This window comes from Perca fluviatilis, chromosome 5 (genome assembly GCF_010015445.1).
Source record: "Perca fluviatilis chromosome 5, GENO_Pfluv_1.0, whole genome shotgun sequence".
Taxonomy (NCBI): domain Eukaryota; kingdom Metazoa; phylum Chordata; class Actinopteri; order Perciformes; family Percidae; genus Perca; species Perca fluviatilis.
Genome location: NC_053116.1, coordinates 16,176,156 through 16,195,354, shown reverse-complemented (window position 1 = coordinate 16,195,354; position 19,199 = coordinate 16,176,156). Strand labels below are relative to the sequence as shown.

Below are 19,199 nucleotides of genomic sequence, written 5' to 3'. Positions count from 1 at the left end.
TGGAAATCAGATCAAATCGGGACCTTGTGAATCGGAATCAAATAGATTCAGTAAATCAGCGACGATATATTCTTAGCATGTCAAAATCATACCAGTTGTTGACTCTGCAATCACACTCAAAATACAGTAATACAGGCTTTGACAGCAATATTGAAAGTAACCGCGGTGAATGAATATGCTGAACAGCACAGGGCTTAAGATTGATCTGGGATGTACGTATATCTGGGGTTTTTTTTTCTGCAGCTTCAGACACAAAAAATCCCATTAACAAACATGCCCGTTGTTCTCAATAGCTGCAGGCAAACAGGAACAGACATGACCCTCTGTTTCAACTCAGAAGTGAGTTCATTTTCAAAGTATTGACACAAGAAAAACACCACCATGATACAGTGTCTTCTGATGAACAGAAATATTCTTTGAAGTGACTTTACCCGGTCCTCTTCTAACGTTTTATAATACATGCAGTGTGCATTAGTAGCATCGTCCTATGATACATATCCAGCTGACCGAACTGAACTGATTAAATTGTAACACTTATATAATAATTCTGTTCTAATTCTTGATTGTGTATCCCCGACTATTACCTCTCTCATCTCCTGAGAGATGGTGTTGAGGCGTTCATTCTCAGACTGGGTATTGGTGAGGATGTTGCGCGCCTGGCGGAGCTCGGTCTGCAGCTCCAGGACCCTCTGCTCGTAGTAGGCCTCCTTACATGCCGACTCCTGGATAAGAGACTCCTCACGGCTCTCCCCATCCGCTGCCACCTTCCTGTGGTTGGAGTAGGCTTGTCCAAAGGCCTGGAGATACAGTGAAGGAGGAAAAGAGTTGTTGTTTAGAAGCTATAGTGTTCAGAAATATGGGAGGATATGTTTTTAATCCATTGTTAATACTATTTAGTGGCCAAACTAGAGATATATGTAAATCGGGGGTAAAGCATTAACTGGCTATTGCAATTTCAATATCAGGGTTGTAATTGACAAAAGTTTGCTTTGTGATTAAGCCATTTTAAAGTGACAGTAATCTTTACTACTGTGGTTCAGTTGGGGACTGGTTCCCAAAATACTGCAGTTGCCCCGTAGAGATAATCAGTTAGGCTCCATCTGGGCTGCATTATCCCATCTTCCCCCTGGTTCTCCCATCTCTCCCTCCCCTACCCACAGGACGGTGGCCTCCACTGCACGTGCTCTGCAGTGACTCCACAGATGGGAAAACTAAACCAAAAAGTAGAGCAAATGGGATAGTGTCTCGGTGATAATGAAAGGCCTGTATTCTAATGCTCTTAATACCTTAGGAGATCATAGCAGAGTACGGGAAGGTCATCAGATATGATCTGGTTTTTGCGGATTGCCCATAGGGGATGGAATTCATTAAGATTAAATAACTATGTAGACATATAGACTAAGGCTTTTGCCTCCTGTAGGGGGATGTTCTCAGTTGAAAGGCTGAGACCAGTCTTGTAGTTTGACTGTGCAATATGAAAGATAGTTTCACTATAAATAGTGCTGCCTTAATTTTGACCTTAATTTGTTAATGGGCGGCTGCGAGGCAGCAAAATATGAACAGAGAGACAGACAGAGAGGGAGAGACAGAGTGAGACCTTAACTGCAGCAGAATCTAGGATAGGCTGCTCTCGGTCTTCTAGAAATCTGATTATCCCCCTGATTACAGATTTCATTTCCAACCAGTCATCTGATGGAAATTCTGATTCTCATCTCGCCTCACAGCTCGAGTGCAGGCAGTAATCTGAAATCACCTGAGGCACCGAATCTGACCTTGTTTGCAGCTGCAGTACACGCTCTTCTCTCTCGGACCTGCTACTCCCTTACATCTGCATGTGACTGGCTGCTGCAGGATTTTCTCTGTCTAACTGTGTATCATATTAATGAGTAATTCCTTTAGAGAATGGAAAATCTGGAAATGGCCTACTTGCAGGACTAAAACTATTTCAGTGGGTTACAGAAGTGCGTGACATCATGTCTCGTGCAGGGTGGCTACAATATCTCTCACATTCCAGGAAAGATGATGAACAGGGAGATAGCAAGGATGAACTCTCACACTGAGACGCAATATGCTTTATTTAGAAGCAATAGCAGTTTGAAATGGTGCCAACTTTGTAAGTAACATAAGTAACCTCATCTGTGGCAAACCACATATTAGCACATACCTGATTGTCCCAATTTAATACATGTTTACAGATGAGCTGATGAGAACATTTTCAACCAGTTGCAGCAGTTAACATACCTACTGAGCCAACACATGAGAGCTGAAATTATTTGATTAATTGATTGGTTGAATGACCAATCAGAATTTCAATGATTATATTTTTTAAAGTGAAAATGGAATTGCCAAGTTTCCTGTACTCAGCAGTGAGGATCTGCTGCTCTTCTTTGTGTGATGTGATAGTAAACTTAATACCTTTGGGTTTTGGACTCTTGGTCAGAAAAAGACAAGTAGCTTGAAGTTATCACAATGGACCTGTTAAATAAATATCCTTATACCTTCCCCACTACCTCCCTTCTAACAAAAATCACACCATCAGTCAGCAGGAGACTGTATTTGATTAAAAGTCCTTACAAGAGACGGGATTAACCCAATCAGAAACCAGGGGAATCCCATTTTTATAATCTTGGTGTATGATGGATATCCACCACCATCAAGGGACTCCAATCAATCCAATCTAAGAGGCCTGTTCTTCAAACATAAAAGTAGAGCCCCTAGCCAAAACCGTCTGACCCAAGGCCTTTAATCTCAACTCCCCAAGCGTGGGTTTTAGGGGAGGCTAAATTGGGGACGCACGCGACCAAGCCTGTAATCCCACAGTGAGCTGCCCACCCAATTTATAATTCATCTTTAGCTTGCCATATGTTGCAGTTTTTTTTTTTTTTACATTGGACATGTTAGCATGCGTGGATTATTAATTCCTTGTAAAGCTAATCAAAGGCAGGTCTTTAGTCATTAGCATGCTGTCTGGGCTGGATTTTCTCACAGAAGGCTATGGCTAACATTATGGAGCTGCATAAGAAAAAGTCAATAGTTCAGGAGATTTATCCCTCTATGGAACCCAATGTCTGATTCCAGATGAGTGCATGCATGATGGGCTGAGGTTAGACACCCTGCTGGGCTGGGCTTTATACTGTGGGCTGCCATGTGGAGATCAAAGTAAATCATCACTGTGATCAAAAGCATCATGTGATTGATAACATGAGATGAGTCACCTTTGGTCTTAGTTCTTTTTCTCTCAGCTGTCAGTATTATTTTCATTACTTCCCCAAACACTGCTGACACCATAACAGAGAATCTAGTCATAAGATGGAACTTCCGAAAGTTATAAATAGAGTCTTGTATGGGTGCATGAATGCAGACTAATTTAAGGAAAGATGTTGCTAAGGCTGCAGTTTTAGTTTTAGGTACAGCCTATATCAAAACACTGGTTTCTCTGGTAATGAGGTTTATTATACACCCAGGGTGTTAAACTCACTCCACTATCTGTAGGTCTATCTTTCAGCAAAACAAATCTTGCTATAACAGCGTGACTGCTTGTGTTCAAAGCATGCTGGAACACAGTGTAATCGTCGCATTGTCCTCTAATCTGACCAAAGACACTGCTTTTAGAGGCAAAGTCCACTGATTAGAAGGTGAGACAAATCAGGACTCAACGGTCATTCACATTTTTTTTGCAATGTGATCCCTGTTAATTAATAGAAGGGGGAATGCTAAACACTTGGTTCTGTAGCTTCCAGCCCTGCTGCTAATGTTCAACACCTTACATGGTGTAGGACGTTAAAGCAGAGAGAACATAAGTCACTGAGTTCACCGTGGTTTTCCCAGCTCAGAATCCTCCTGCGCATGTTTTTTCTGATCCTTTGAGCCAAGAGCACAAGGGAGATGGGCTTTGGGTCTCTGACAGGTAACAAACAGATCGATACTGCCAGTCTCCGACGCCCTGTGGAGCTAAAATAAACCAAATGTATTTTCAGTTTCTGTCCCGCTGGCAGAGAGCAGTGTTTTTCTGTGGCATGAAGTGAGAATAGAAAGCGGGTAGAGCTGTAACCAGAGATATGGTTACTGCAGACCATAAAAGAATAAAACCACTGGACACTCAAGTTAACACACACGCATGATTTGTACACACCCAATATAATGCTGACATAATAATCTCACTAGAGGATGCTAGATAGGTCGCAGCAGGGCATGCCTAATGTGCAATACCAGATGACACAACCTCGAGATGTAGAACTGTGATATGAGAACGCATTTGGCAAGACTTGTGGACTAGAGCGGGTTGATTTTCAGTCTCTACAGCAGCATTCTTGTGCTATGACAAAGACAGCATGTGACGAATGCTGAACAATATAACGCTATGTCAATTTAGATCAATTTAGTTAGTCATACAGATGGTGAGTGTTAGAGTTGACCCTGGATGCCATAGCAGTGGTCCAGCAACACTGAAGGCTGGTTAGTGTTAGAGTTGTCATTGTAGGCGATTGCGCAGGAGGAGAGATGGAGCAGGAAAAAAAACAAAACAATGAATGAATTCTTCTGCCTCGTGATTCACAGCTCACGTGGACTCACAGTTAGGGATGATAAACAGAGACGTGCACTCTTTTTTACCCTCTTTCCGTCCGTCTCCCTGTCTCTATTCACAGGCCACTGTGCAGCCAGCGACTTGCAAGGGACAGATTGCTTTGAGGTGTGTTTCTATATTTAGCTGTCCATTATCAACGGTTCATTATAAAGATCTCTTGGGGCATGAGTGGCTTCCTACAACACATACGTAAGACGGAGCACTGCACGGTGACCCACTATTTTACACAGACTTCATTTATTTCTTTTAGGACATATTAGCTTACTATGTAATTTTCTGCGTTCTGTATAACATGGTCCTGTGAGGAATGCAAACCATGTCACGTTGCAGTGTATGCTTGTTTGAGTTTACTCAACTGACAGCACTGTTGCGGATTAGAGCACGTTATGCCAAAACCAATGACACTTGCTATAATGAGTAACAGAGAAGCTAATTATTTACTTCAGACTTTACTCTTCAGCGGGATTGAACATTCGCTTTCATCCCTCGACAAGTCCGTGGAGGTTATGATTAACTCTCCACTGGTTTAAATATTCCCCTTGTTCCTTCTCACCAAATCAGCAACTCTTAAATTGGACCTTTTCAAGCAGAGATTTAATATGGCAAAATTATAAGAGGAGTAATTCTAGAATAAGTAGAAGAAACTATTTAACAGTTAGATTTATATAAGGTGTTATATTTGCCAAACAGAAGGAGAAGGAGATGGGTGGGGAAGAGGGTGAGAGAAATGCGAACAAGGGAGGGAGAGATTAACTGTTGCTTGGCACAGAGCCACATTGATTCACTGCATAGAACAGAGCCGTTGGGTTATTATTCACATACAGGCCTGGACAATTTCACACACCCAAAACACACACACACACACATCTCGTTTCCAATTTTCCCAGTGTGCCCGAGGTAGGCCGTACTGCACCTGGTGTTGCCGTGTTGAGGCTTGCTCTCCCCCTTCTGAGATAAAGAAGGAAGAGGCGAGTGTTCAAAACATCCTAGGGGTTCCACCAACACTGTGTGCAATTCATGTTGTCAACACATACAGGCAATGCACTGCATGCCAAAGGCAAGGAATACCCTACAGTGAATATAAGAAAGCAGAGGTTAGAGAAACCTAACATCGTGCGAGTATATGAGACACACATTTCCTTAAAAAAGAAATGTTTAGCCTCAAGTGGACTGGCTGAGCGATAAACTCTCATCATGAGACTTGAAGGGCGCGAACCTCCTAAAAACAACCACAAAGCTGTGCCAGATTTTGGATCTCCTCAGTTGCAGGGCAGGACAGAAAAGGAGAGAACGCCAAAGGGGATGGAGCCATTGGGAGAAGGTAGACATACAATTCAAGCGACACACACACACACACACACACACACACACACACACACACACACACACACACACACACACACACACACACACACACACACACACACACACACACACACACACACACACACACACACACACACACACACACACACACACACACACACACACAGCTCTGCTCCGAGTGATGTGCTAATCAGACTCATGAGGCCCTTTACACGCCTCACTGAAGAAGTCGTCCTCAAACATAAAAATATCAGAATAGCCTAATTGGGCTGCAGGAGCTCAGCGATACAAAATGTCTACATACATTTTATCTGCTTACATTAGGCTGAAATTATTAAGCGCTAGTTAGTGCTTTCTTCAGATCTGGCTGGGGAAAACTATATTTCATGTTTTATTTCGACTTCACACAGGCAACTAATCTGAAGTCAGCACGAGAGACTGTGTGTGAAGTCAGCCTTTGGTCAGATCAGAGCTTAATTTCAAACATGATGCTTATCTATATTCATCATACATCTACAAAGACAGGAGCTTTAGAAAATATATCTTACTTATAACATTTGAACATGGGAATCTCTTTTAATCACTTACAATAATTTTGGAAGAATGTGCTGACATATGTACATATGTCCTTATTTATCTGTTATTTTAATTTTATTATATGTATGTATGTATGTATGTATGTATGTATGTATGTATGTATGTATGTATGTATATTTTTGTACATAACTAAACTATAAAAGGTGAAACACCTGCAAAGAGAGGACAATCAAGCCCCCCACTGCTATTATAGTGTCTGTGTCAGCCTGAAGGCGCTATACTGTGGGTGTTCATGGACTGACTCCTGTGTTATTATTACAGGGTAAAAACAGTCATTGTGCCTGGGTCTGAGCACAGTTTATATAGCCTTCAGTGCATATGAGATATATATATATATATATATATATATATATAGATAGATAGATAGATAGATAGATAGATAGATAGATAGATAGATAGATAGATAGATATCTCATACACACATCAACATTTACAGAAAAAGCTGATTTCGGTGGAGTTAGGTGTTTCCTGAGAAGGTTTGTATGGACTTGAATTACTGTTTTTGTTTCTTCTATGATGCCATGAAAAATCCTCTGTTCTTTCTTGTGCAACGGGAGAGATGAACCACAGCGTTTTTAACTCTACTTCTGTCTTCAGTATTTGATCTTAGCAGTTGATTAATCAAAAGGAAGCATCTGTTTATCCCTGGCTGCTTATTGGGTCTATTGTTCAGCCGCTAAATCCGCTATAGAATGGAGGAGAAAGCCGGTGTCTCAAGGGAGAGCAGAGATTCAATAGGTCTCATTGCCGTCTGAGCTGGGGTCTGAGTTCTTTATCATCGTTCATATCGCGGCAAAGACAGCCTTATCGGTGGCTGCCTGTAGTCAGCCTGCCGGTTCCCCTTTAAACCTGACACTCTGTGGCTGGATGATCTCCCAGGTCCACGCGCCTGAACCCCAGGGGAACAGCAGTCGTTATGGTTACTATGCCAATTACAGTGACAGAGCGAGAGGCGGTCGGCAGTGGCAGGGCACTGACACAGATGGCAGTTTCAGAGCTCAGCCTCACACAGCTTGCTCTCCTCCCTCTTTCTCTGGCAACAGTCTTCACCCATGCCTCTCCAATTTGAGATTTGTGCTATCTGGCCAAGCCAACATCATAGTAAACATAGTATTTTTAAAAGTATTTCAGCATATTTCCCAAAAGAAACGGCTCCATGTGGAGCCTTTATGTATCACATCCACAGCTGAACAGACTGTTTACATAAATGACAGAGGAGGGAGACACACACACAGACACACACAGACACACAGACACACACACAGACACACACAGACACACACACACACACACACACACACACACACACACACACACACACACACACACACACACACACACACACACACACACACACACACACACACACACACACACACGTCAAGTTTGAAGGGAGAAGGGGGAAGGTGAAGTAGACATGGAATCTATTTGTTTGTGTATTTATTCACGGTTAGTGGAGACAATATTATTTATCAAACCCTTAGCCCTCCGCCATATAATCTGAACAATAATCAATTATTAGATTAATACCGTATTTGAGACCCTTATTCATTTCCCCTCATCATCCTAGACTCATCCATTAGTGCCCACTCCATTTGCCTTCTTCTTCAGGTTTTCTATCTAAAGTGCCTCATATGTTGCCACTTGATCAAGTTTTCCTCCAACTCACAAACAGGGCTAAAGTTATCTCTCAATCTCTGTGCTGTCCCCAACTCCCCGCTCCTATCTCTTCATTCACCCTCCCAAACCTAGAAGATGGTCTCTTGGGCAGGTCCTGCCCTTGCTCCCGGGCCAGACAGAGACTAATGACCTCCCTTCCCCATTTTCTGTAATTAAATCCTATGTGACTGTGTGTGCGCACATTCTCTCTACCAAGGAGGTTACATCTTGGGTCTGGGTGGCAAGCCTTCCATATGTAGCCATGTCAGAAAATAATGGAGGTGGGGGCTTAGTAGCTTCACCATAATACTGTACATAATAGATACTTGATCGATACGTGTATCTGTGTAAATAGTATTCAAGCTTATGTAAATAGAAAACAGCACAATGCATACAGCAGACAAATCATTGTATATGGTTTGTGTTACATAATGTTCTTTCATTCCATGTTCAAAGAATACTTTGTCAACTCTACAATACCTATACATCTCTCAAACAACAGAGCATTCAAGAAAATAATGAAAACAGGAAACACAGGCATTGCCAGGTGCCCCTCCCATCCAAACCTCTCTCCCTTTCTCTGTCTGCTACCCCCATTTCTCAAGGACCCCTGAGAGACTGGCACACATCCAATTAAAACCCCTCCTCTCCTCGCTCTCTCTGATCCTAAACTTTAATGTCGTTATTGCTGTACAGGCAACCCCCTGCCTGGCTATACAACTCTGTCTTATCTCAACTCCCTTTTACCCTTTTTCTATTCCCAATTCCTCCCTCTCTCCCCCCTGTTCAACCATGCCGGAGGGTTTCAAAGCATGGGCTCCATGAGACTCTGGTGCGACACACTGCGACAGGGGGACCCAGACCCACTGGCCTATTTACAATGGGAGCCGGGGGAGGAATGAGCAGAGGAGGATGGTGGCGGGGAGTGGGTATGGAGTGTGGAGAGATTGTAGACATACCGCTGTTCTCTGATTGCACTGTGGTGTTGAAGTTAAAAGGACCCCCAGGGCAAAGGGACAACCTTGAAGTTTGGTTTGCTAATGTTTGAATAGATAGTCAATTAAAACGAGGAGAGGTTTTCAGAATCTGCCCTCTGGTTGAATTAATTTAGGTGAGATGGGAGGCACTAGTCTGCCATTCAGGAGATAATTGAGATGAATGGACTATGTAGAATTACAGAGGAACCAGAGAGGGGTGTGCCAGAATGTACTTATGTAAACAGAAAGCGTGATCTGTCTACATCTCATCCCTGATCTCTCCATGTACTGCACCAAATCACAGAATGCCCAGGGACAAACTACAGAGAAGAAACTGCACAACAAACTCCTCTTTAGTTGGAGGATATGGGTGGAGAAAGTCATAACCTTTGGATATGTGTACATGTGTGGGTATATCAAGGGGTTGGGACGGGACACCCACCATCTGTCCACTTATAGCTTCCACAAGCTAATTCCTGCCATTCGTATATGCTAATAAAACGTGGAATGTTGCACCCCCATCTCAAATCTGTAAATCAAAATCAAATAATGTATCTCTAGGGATATATTCAACTTAAGGGGATACATCTTTGTGTCAAAGCCCAAGTAAGTAAAGTGTCCCACAATGGGGACTTCTGATTTCAGAAGGTCTCTACAAGGACGTTTTCGGATTGCTTGCTATGTGTGTTTAGATTAGTTTATAAATGGGAATCTTGCAAATCTGCCTCTAACCAGTTTCAAAAGTTCCCAATGCATCTGGGATGTTAGTTACAAATGCTGGTTACTAAGAAAAAAATATTTCATTATTTATTAATATGATTATTATTAATTCAGCATATATTTTAAACACCCACGGATATGGGGAAAAAAAAACTACTACTGATGTACAGCTTTTGAGGCACAAAATATTCAGTGTGAGCTAAAGCTAGGTGACTCTATATAGCTCATAGTGATCGTCAGCTCCTGTCTCTGTTGCCGTGGAAATGGCCAGAACATTGTAATGAAATGTAGCATAATAAGTGTAGATGTTAACACAGCGTGGAAGGCCAGCGCATTCCTCTCATTAAAACAAACTGCACTATTGAGACTTATTTCTTGTTGAACAGGTGACAGATGTGACTTGCCTGATGAACCTCATGTGGTCATTTCCTCTGATCCACTAAAAAGATATCCGGACTGATACAGAGGCATATTTCATATGCTTCCTATCTGCTATAAAAAGCCAGACTCCTCGCAAGTAAACAGGATGCAGAGCGGGGGCAGAGGGCATGAGTTCTGACTTCACTTCAATAGAAGGAAGAAGAAAGATTTGATGGCCTTATGGTTACAGGAAACCCATTGCCATTTTTTATTATCTAAACACAAAGCCATAAACAAGCATGTTTTATATAAAGGAGGGTGTCATTCTCTGTCAATCATGTTGCTTGGATTCTGTAGCACAAAAGATAAGGAAGGTTTGTGGGCAATCTGATATAGCCCACGGACTAGAATAATAAGTAGCCTTTGCATATCTTACACACACACATCTATCTCAGTCACGTGTACGCACACTGGCTTCTTTGTTGACAGAATAGTTTATAGTTGTTATGCTGTGTAGGAGAAGGGAAACTGGAGACTGGCCTATTCCCTGAGTGAACCAAGTTGTATTGTTGGAGACAAACCTCATCCACTGCTTTTAGCCTGGGCTCCTGCCAGATCTGGCCCTGGTCTTCAGTAATTGGATTACACTGATAGAATCGTGACCCTGCTGGGCAGCTATACAGCTTCTCTACGTGCCATTTTGACTTCTGTGAATGTTTTAAAGAAATCGTAATACCCTAGGGCAGGGGTCTTCAACAGTTTTTAAGCCAAGGACCCCTTAACTGAAAGAGAGATGAATCAGGGACCTCCTACTACTAATATTGTGTAAAAAATGAAGTTGCATATTAAACTAGGCCTACAATAATGTGTAGGGCAGCCTAAAGCCTTTATACCTTTTTAGTGCATAGAATACTTAGACATTAAAATAATAATTGTTGGCATGATTTTTATAAATAATCTTATAATAACCTATAACAGTGAATTCTTTGGGATTAACTGTATCTGTGGATGGCTACCTTAGTGACAGTGTTACCTATAGGCCAGTAAGCCTATCATCAGTGGGGATTTATATTTGCCAAAAGTTTTGATCAAAAAAATTACAAAAATTTACAATAATTTGGAGGCTCCCTGCAGTGACTCTGAGGACCCCCTAGTGGTCCCGGACCCCTGATGAAGATCTGTGCCCTAGGGTATTTTAAAAGTTATGAATTTAACTACTGTATACATGTAACTGTATAGTAGGCTTTGCAATATTGGGGATCAAGCACAGTAAATACTAAAAATAAAACCATCCACTTAATTGAGATGTTGATATTTTCTGTATTTTGTGTTGTCCTAAAGCTGCGGAAAGGACAGAGTCCAAAACAAATTTCCCTTTCGGGGACAATAAAGTATATCTTATCTTATCTTATTATCTTGCTGCTAAACTTTGGGTTACATTTTTACACTTTATTATTACCTAATAACTTCATCCATAGTTACTGCAGCCAAAAGGCAGTGTGACCTGATGACGCACACAAAATTAGATCATACAATTTCCCTTTGGGCAGTCACAATGCTATGTTCTCCTATCAGTAGGCAACAACATCTATAAGGCCTGGGGAGAAACTTGATGTAAATTTCATTGAAGTCATGTATCAGCCAAAAAAATGCTACATACCATGAGTACTGAAAGTCCCTTCTACACTGCCCATTATCAAAGCAGGACTTAACTAATGCATAATGTGTTTCATTTGAACACACTGCAAAATCACTAATGCATTTACACATACAACCAAAAACACTCCAAGCAGCCAAAAATAATTCACCCACTGAGACCTGTAACACTCAAACAGCCTTCCACTAATGCTCCAGAGTAAATGTAGCCTATTTTATAACTGTGGATGGGTGCTGATGATGGTATTTTGTTTATCAGAGTTAAGGAAAAAAGCCCTTAAAATCATTACAGATTAGCAGTGAGGCCATTATACCTTAAACTGGGTAGAATAATTATTTCATTACTTTGCAATACCATATGGTCAGCCTTCTGTGACACAGAAGGCAACATTAGTCTTTGTGAGTGGATCTTTTTGTAGATAGACCAGCCTGTCTGGACCTTTAATACTGTTTTGCAGTGGACATTTCTTCACAAACATTATTGTGTGGGTGGTCTTTGCAATCATTTTGCACATCCTCATTGAGGCTGAGATTCATACAGCAAAAGTGCCAGCTCTCAGAACAGACTGCTAGGCTTGGCGGCCATTGGAGTATGCTTCTGGGCCAGGGCAGGGAGAACAGGGCAGTTTCCCAAGAGCAGCTGACAGCCTATGTCCAGCCTTACCCCAATATTCACCTACCTGTCCCTGGCTTTGGAGGCTGCAGAGTATGACTGGGCCTGGCAGACTCCCAGACCTCCGTAAGCCCTGTGCATGGCGGCTGGGATTCATCCTCTTAGGCCCAGAGAGTAGGGGATTTGGGACTGTATTTAGTGCCATTTAGAAAAGATTACCCCTTAACTGCAGACTTGCAGTCCAGCAAAATACATTATGAATAAAAGAATACCCCAAACAATGCTGAAGGGTTTAGCATATGCTAGGCCACAGATAGAGGCAAAAACATAGGTTAACTAAACACAATAATTGAGTATACTGACTTGAGTGAGGTATTAGGATAGGCTGGGAGGTTGTGATAAGATACAAGAATGGCTGAAGTAAATGTGAAAAGAGAAAAAAAAATGATGCAAGCGTGTAAGCGATGAGCAGCTGTTGATGAAACATAGCTTGGTGTCATGGTGTGGCAATCCAATAATAATATGAGTCTGACTTTATTTATGACTTTTCATATAAGGGACCAGAAGGGTTTTGTGTCCTTGTATTTTCTACTGACATCCAATCAGCATCCAACCCATTTAACACCACAGAAAAGGGCTTAGAGTCACACCAGATAGCTTTGTTTAAGGACATTGGGGTATATCCTTTAGTGATCTGCCATTTCAAAAAGGGACAAAAGTGACCAATCCTTTCAAATGTAGCCACAATGGAACGCCTCGCTCACTCTCCTTTGTCATACACTGTGTTCTGCTGGCATTTAACCCTCTCTTCATCTGTGACACCCAAGAACTGTTAACCCCAGTTGGCTCAGACAAACACACAAAGGGCCAGTGAGCAGAGCACAGAGGACGCAGGTTTTACTGAGCTTAACAATATTTAGGGTTGTGACTGCCTGGTTGAATTCCACAACGCAGAACACAGCTGCCGCTACACCGATAGGAGCGTTGCAGGGGAGGAACAGGGTCAGTGTGCGACTGAATGACTTTAGTGTGGTCTCAGACACTCGCCACAGTGCAACAAGGACCAGAGGAGCTCTAGGCCTTTATTAAAGTGTCATTGTCTGTGAAAAAATAAAGAACCAGTATCAAAAAATAAAAACTGAGGACTGTGGAATGCTCTATTGGTCTGTTGTCTTTGGATAGGACATGACATCTCTGTGGCCACTGTGTTCTCATTACATTCACACAAACCTAAGAAAGGTAGAAAAAAAAACAGCTGAACATCCAGCCCAACGCAAAGCCTAAGATACCAAACGTCTCTTCAGTCTTCTATACAGGCAAAGACTATGTGCAGGAACGAGCACTTCCCTCAGAACTGCATTAACAGTTGGGGGTGTGGCACACGATGTCACCTGTGAGTGGCTTAACTTGAGGATATCAACAACAGCTGAGGGAGCACCACCTTCCACTGTTACACTGCTAGCGTGTAGTATAATGTCATGAGCTACTTCATCATAAGACTGAGACTGTACTCTGCAATGTACATGATAATTGGGAAAGGTCCACACCGCCTTTTCATATCTTCACTAGCAGGTTAGCATGCAAGGGTGCCTTGATCTGAGCACTGTTTGAAGAGGGAACAGCGTTTGTGTACCAATCAGCTGTTGACTTAAGCTATAATGTACTGTGGGTCAAATGTCCTTGAGGAAAAGTCGCATAATCACAAAGAAATGCATGATCAGGCAAGTGGACATATAAAGTCTTGGCAGTGTTACAGTCCAGGTCTCCAGGAGGCAGCACAGGGGCAGTGGGCCAAGTGACTCCCATTCACTAAAATGTACCAGCAGATGGATCTCTGTTAGGCCACTGCACTGCAAACTCTGCCAGTGGGCTACAAGAAAATGGTGCCTATCACTAAAAACAGTCCACTTAGTCAGTACCACTCTGTGAGAAGAAGTAGAAAAGCAGGGTTGGCTGACACTGTCCCAGCTGCAGGAGTATGCCAATGACCATAACATATATTATACAAAACACCAGAGGCCTCACAAAACAATATCACCACGATACTTGTGTCACGATACAATATTATTGCGATTTATTTTTAAAGATTATTTTTTGGGGCTTTTCCGCCTTTAATTTGACAGGACAGCTAGGTGAGAAAGGGGAGAGAGAGGGGGAAGACATTCAGGAAATATTCACAGGTCGGATTCAAACCCTGGACCTCTGCATCGAGGCATAAACCTCTTCAGTATATGTGCGCCTGCTCTACCACTGATCCAACCCGGCCACACGTTATTGCGATTTTAAACACATTGCAATACTCTGTGATATATTGCAATTTATTACCTTGTTTCCAACTTCAAATTTTTCCCAATTTCAAATTATGTCCCCAAAAGGAAACTTTGTCAACATCTGTTTTATCTTAAAAACATTATGTTGACAAATCTTTGTTTGTTCATTTCACTTTAATTTTATTGCTGGAAAATGGGATTGTCAAGCAGACAAACTGACCAACAATAACAGATTGATACATGGCGTCTGTGTAACGATACGCTATTGCCATGGAAAATATAGCGATACTACGCTGTATCAATTTTTCCCTCCTCCCCTAATAGCTACATCAGAGAACCGATACGAACAGCCTATGAATGCCATTAACCGATAGTTACTTCCAGCCAGGAAACAAAATTAGCACCATCCACCAGCCAAAATCATTCATTTACCAGTCAAAAAAACAATGAAAATCTATTGAGTGGCTGGTAAAATTTGAACATTTGGACAAAAAAGTTCATTTTACACCCTGCTTCCAGCCAATTAACGTATACTACTCTAGCTAGCTGTGAGATGATGCCTTAGCATTCACCGACCAACGCACGCCGATAGCAGCACCTGCTGAGGAGGATGCACAGCTGTTCAAATTAAGGCACAGAGCTGTGCCGTTACTAAGCAACAGCAGTGCACAGAATTCCTCCATCTTCCTGCCTCAAGAGTAGCATGTATGTGGGGGTGTGTTTTTGTGTTGATGTAAGTGCCCTGTCCAAGGGTAGGTGAGAGGCTGAGGATTGGTTAAATGGCAGGGGCAGTTTGTTCACTGTCGTGATGATTTCTGATTGGGTGTTAACATCCAGCAGGAGACAAAAGAGCATGTAGCCTACATCACTGTGAATACATCTTGGCAACTTACTTTTTTTGTTTTTGCATACCAGTAAGTGATTGAGAGGAGAGGTTTGGGGTCACTGGAGAGGATCCTACTCTGTAAATCTCCCAGACAATCTATTCCAGTCTGCCAAAGTTCTTGGAAAACAGAAGGGACATCCAAACATTGCCGCCGTCAGTGTAAATAGAAGATGTGTAACAAAAAGAGCATGGCATTTATAGCTGACCAAAGAAATAACGGTGTGCTTTTGTAACAGCTGCAGACAAAGCCACACTGGTCAGTTTGACCTAGCTACTTCAACACCAACTACGACATCCCAAAAATCAGAGCAAAAGACAAAAGAATGTGAGGCTGATAAATATGATATTTGTCTTTCACAACTGCAGTGATCTATTGAATTATAAATTTGGATTTAGAGTGGAAACTGAACACTGGGATAAACTTTAATTTCAGCCCCTGCTGTGACAGTAGCTTATCTTGTGTTTGCTCCCCGCTACTGCTATTCTACAGACAATGAAAGAGGAAGTAGAGAGGGATGTCAAAAGAATGTGTTGGTACTTCTCTTGTGATAGCATCACTTCTGCCCTTCATACAGAGGCTGGGTTGGGGGGGTTGGGTAGAGGGATAGAGGAAAATAGCTATGGTCGGGCGCCCAGATAGCTAGCTCAGTTGGTAGAGCGGGCGCCCGTATAGGTTTGCTCCTTGACGCAGCGGGCCCGGGTTCAACTCCGACCTGCTGCCCTTTGCTGCATGTCATTCCCTTCTCTCTCCCCTTTCATGTCTTCAGCTGTCCTGTCAAATAAAGGCCTAAAATGCCCAAAAAATAATCTTTAAAAATAAAGAAAAAATAGCTATGGTCTTTCAAAGTAACATCTGATCAGTGATCTACAACCAGGATAACCCAACACAAAGGCAAAAGAAAGAACCTCTGCCACAGCTTTGTGCAAATTGAGTTTATTGTCCACACAGATGGATGTTTGTGTTCCATTATGAGACAGAAAGAAAGATCAGGCACAGTCTGGGAATCCAACCAGACTCACAATGAGAGCTTCTTTGAACAAGACTTCAACTGGTACTGTATGTTTTGAAAAAAACAAGAAAAATCTTCTCAAATGTTCCAGCTTTTATTTGCTTTAGTTTGCTGCCATGGCTACTCTTTTAAACCGTTTCTTCTATTCAGATCTTTTTGCTGTCATTCCTCTGTGGCAGGTTGAGGCCTTCTTGCCAAAGATAATAACAATGAATAGAGAGAGAGAGTCACTGGAAGACGAGCAGAGAAGAGGGAGAAGCAGAGAGCTGAAAACCCCTCTGTATGAGTCTCTACTGAAATGCACAAAAACTCAAGGGGGCAATGAGCAGATTTCTTGGCAAGGCAATAAGGGGTTTACCATGAACTCAGCTTTCTCAGCCATTGGTTGTCTGGCCTAGTGGGAGGACACAGGAAGAACCCATTATCTCAAAGGAGGATGTGAGCAACCATGAACAAGCCTGTGTCAAGGCAGGAATCTGCTTTTTTCCATGACTGCTTAAGGGGCACAGAATGAGTTAGAGGCTGCAGTTGTTGGCAGGACAGTCTGTCTAACGTCACTCTACAGCCATACTTCTAAATGTAAGATGTGAAACTGCTGCTCAAGTGAAGAAAATTGGACACAATGTTACACAACAGTAGGGAATAAGTCCGGCCACTGTGCATAAAAACGGACACATGCTTTATCTGACTCTCTAGCCAAGCTGGAACTGTCACTCAACATTCTTTCCATTCCCAAACGGCCGTAACTCGTCTGGTTTCCTTTGAAAGTTAAATCATCCCTCTGTCTTCTGAGCGGGAAGGTTCAAAATTCAAACCTACTCCCGCCCTAAACTAGTACTTCTCGTTCACAGAGGAGGACCCATCTAAGCAGAGAAACACTTAGACAACATATTTAATACACATGCTCAAAAACATCTAAAAGTGTTGGTGTTGAATGTGATCTTAACATGTAAATGTAATTTTAAAAAGTTAAAATATGCCTTAAGAAATTACCTTAACTTAAAACAGGATACAAATGAATGACTCAGATCACTTTTTATGTCCCATATCAAGCATGCACAGCAAAGTATTGCAGATGATTGCCTGTAATAATGGTGATATCTATACAGTCGGTACATATACACATGATTAAGACATTAAGTGGGGGTGAAAACACACCAGGCCTAGACTAGCTGTTAGTCAGACAGGAATGTCTTCAAAAAGAGGCCATAGGAGCTGTATAAATAAATAAAGGTGGCAGTGCAATGGGGGACACCCAGAGTAAAGAGGGGGTGGGGTGTGATGCAGCCCACAGAGGAAGCATCCCCTCCTCATCTTGCAGTTTCGACCTTGTAGGATGACAGATAGCTATTTTATGGCTGATGTCTGTCTATATGTCACAGCAAACCAAGTTCCTATAGAATAGTCCAGTGATTAGACCATACCATAAGAAATTAAAAGATCAATGGAATTTGTTTTGGCCCAAATGGGTAAGGTTTTACGCCTAAATTAAATGTGATGTTAGTTAGGGTTTTAGGGTTGATGCGAAGGGCACAGAAATGCAAGATGATATCTAATGCGTATTCTGTGATTTTAAAATGCAGCCTAACGTTACCTCTTTTAGCTGGTCGACCTCCTGCCTGACAGCCTCGTACTCGATCTCCAGGTCATCGTACTGCTGTTTAAGCTGCTGCTTCTCCTCCAGCACCGCCAGTCCGTACTCCGCCGCCTGGATCTTCTCGTTCGTGGTCTCACTCAGCTCCCGGGAGAGACGCTCGATCTCGGCCCGCATCCACTCCGGCGCGGCCTCCAACAAACAAACGGACATGGTCGGTACCGGTGACGATCAACCAACGTACGCCAGCTGATCTGCGACAAGGGGGATGTTGGGGCGTCTTCAAGAGGTGTAACCTTGAAGAAGAAGCGGTTGCTTAAATTCGTCTGTATTTAAATTGCATGATTGTTACGCTTGGGTTTCTCGTTGCCGGTCTTGTTTCTTTGGTCATGTAGATGAATCTGTTCCCTTATCTCCGACGGGGGAGCTCGTCGTTATCTCCTAAAAATGCTCCATCGTTGAGATCCTGCGTTTCCTTCACCTCTCCCCCGGCTTGTTGGAGCAATTGCGCCGGAGCAGGAGTACCAATTGCAAAGACAAGAAAAAGGATGTACAACTTCTGGTTTGTATTTTCAAAATAAAACTCTTGTCGACAAAAATATGAAAACATGCATCAGACCATGTGTTGTTGTTGTTGTTTTTTGCTTTGTTCACGTACTGAAATGAGGATGAAATACATTTAAGGGAGAACACATTTTGTGTGAAAACCTATTGATCATTTCCTAGTGTCAGCATACAGTGTCATGGCTCTCATATTTTATTTTGAAAGCACAACCGATAAACTTCCGATAAATTCATGTTTTTCAACACCGGCTTTTTTGAAACAGCTGAACGGTCCGTTTGAAGAAAAAAAACGCACCTACGCAACCAACAGGGCGGCAGTGCTTGTCGGGAAATATAGTACTTGTAGTACGTGAAGCCAACGAAAGGGGTCTACCGACGCCAG

At 42.4% G+C, this 19,199-nt stretch overlaps 1 protein-coding gene across 2 annotated transcripts in view; it reads right to left on the bottom strand.

The window, feature by feature from the left end:
- LOC120558327 (protein bicaudal D homolog 2-like) overlaps positions 1–18,778 on the bottom strand; it is a 43,682-nt gene extending 24,904 nt beyond the window's left edge. For both annotated transcript variants that reach the window (XM_039799254.1, XM_039799256.1), the window contains exons 1-2: positions 18,254–18,778; positions 585–797 (exon numbers count right to left, since the gene is read on the bottom strand). In XM_039799254.1, the coding sequence (XP_039655188.1) occupies positions 585–797; positions 18,254–18,466 (426 nt within the window). In that variant the 5' untranslated portion in view covers positions 18,467–18,778. The remainder of the gene's footprint in view (positions 1–584; positions 798–18,253) is intronic.
- Between the last annotated feature and the right edge of the window lie 421 nt (positions 18,779–19,199).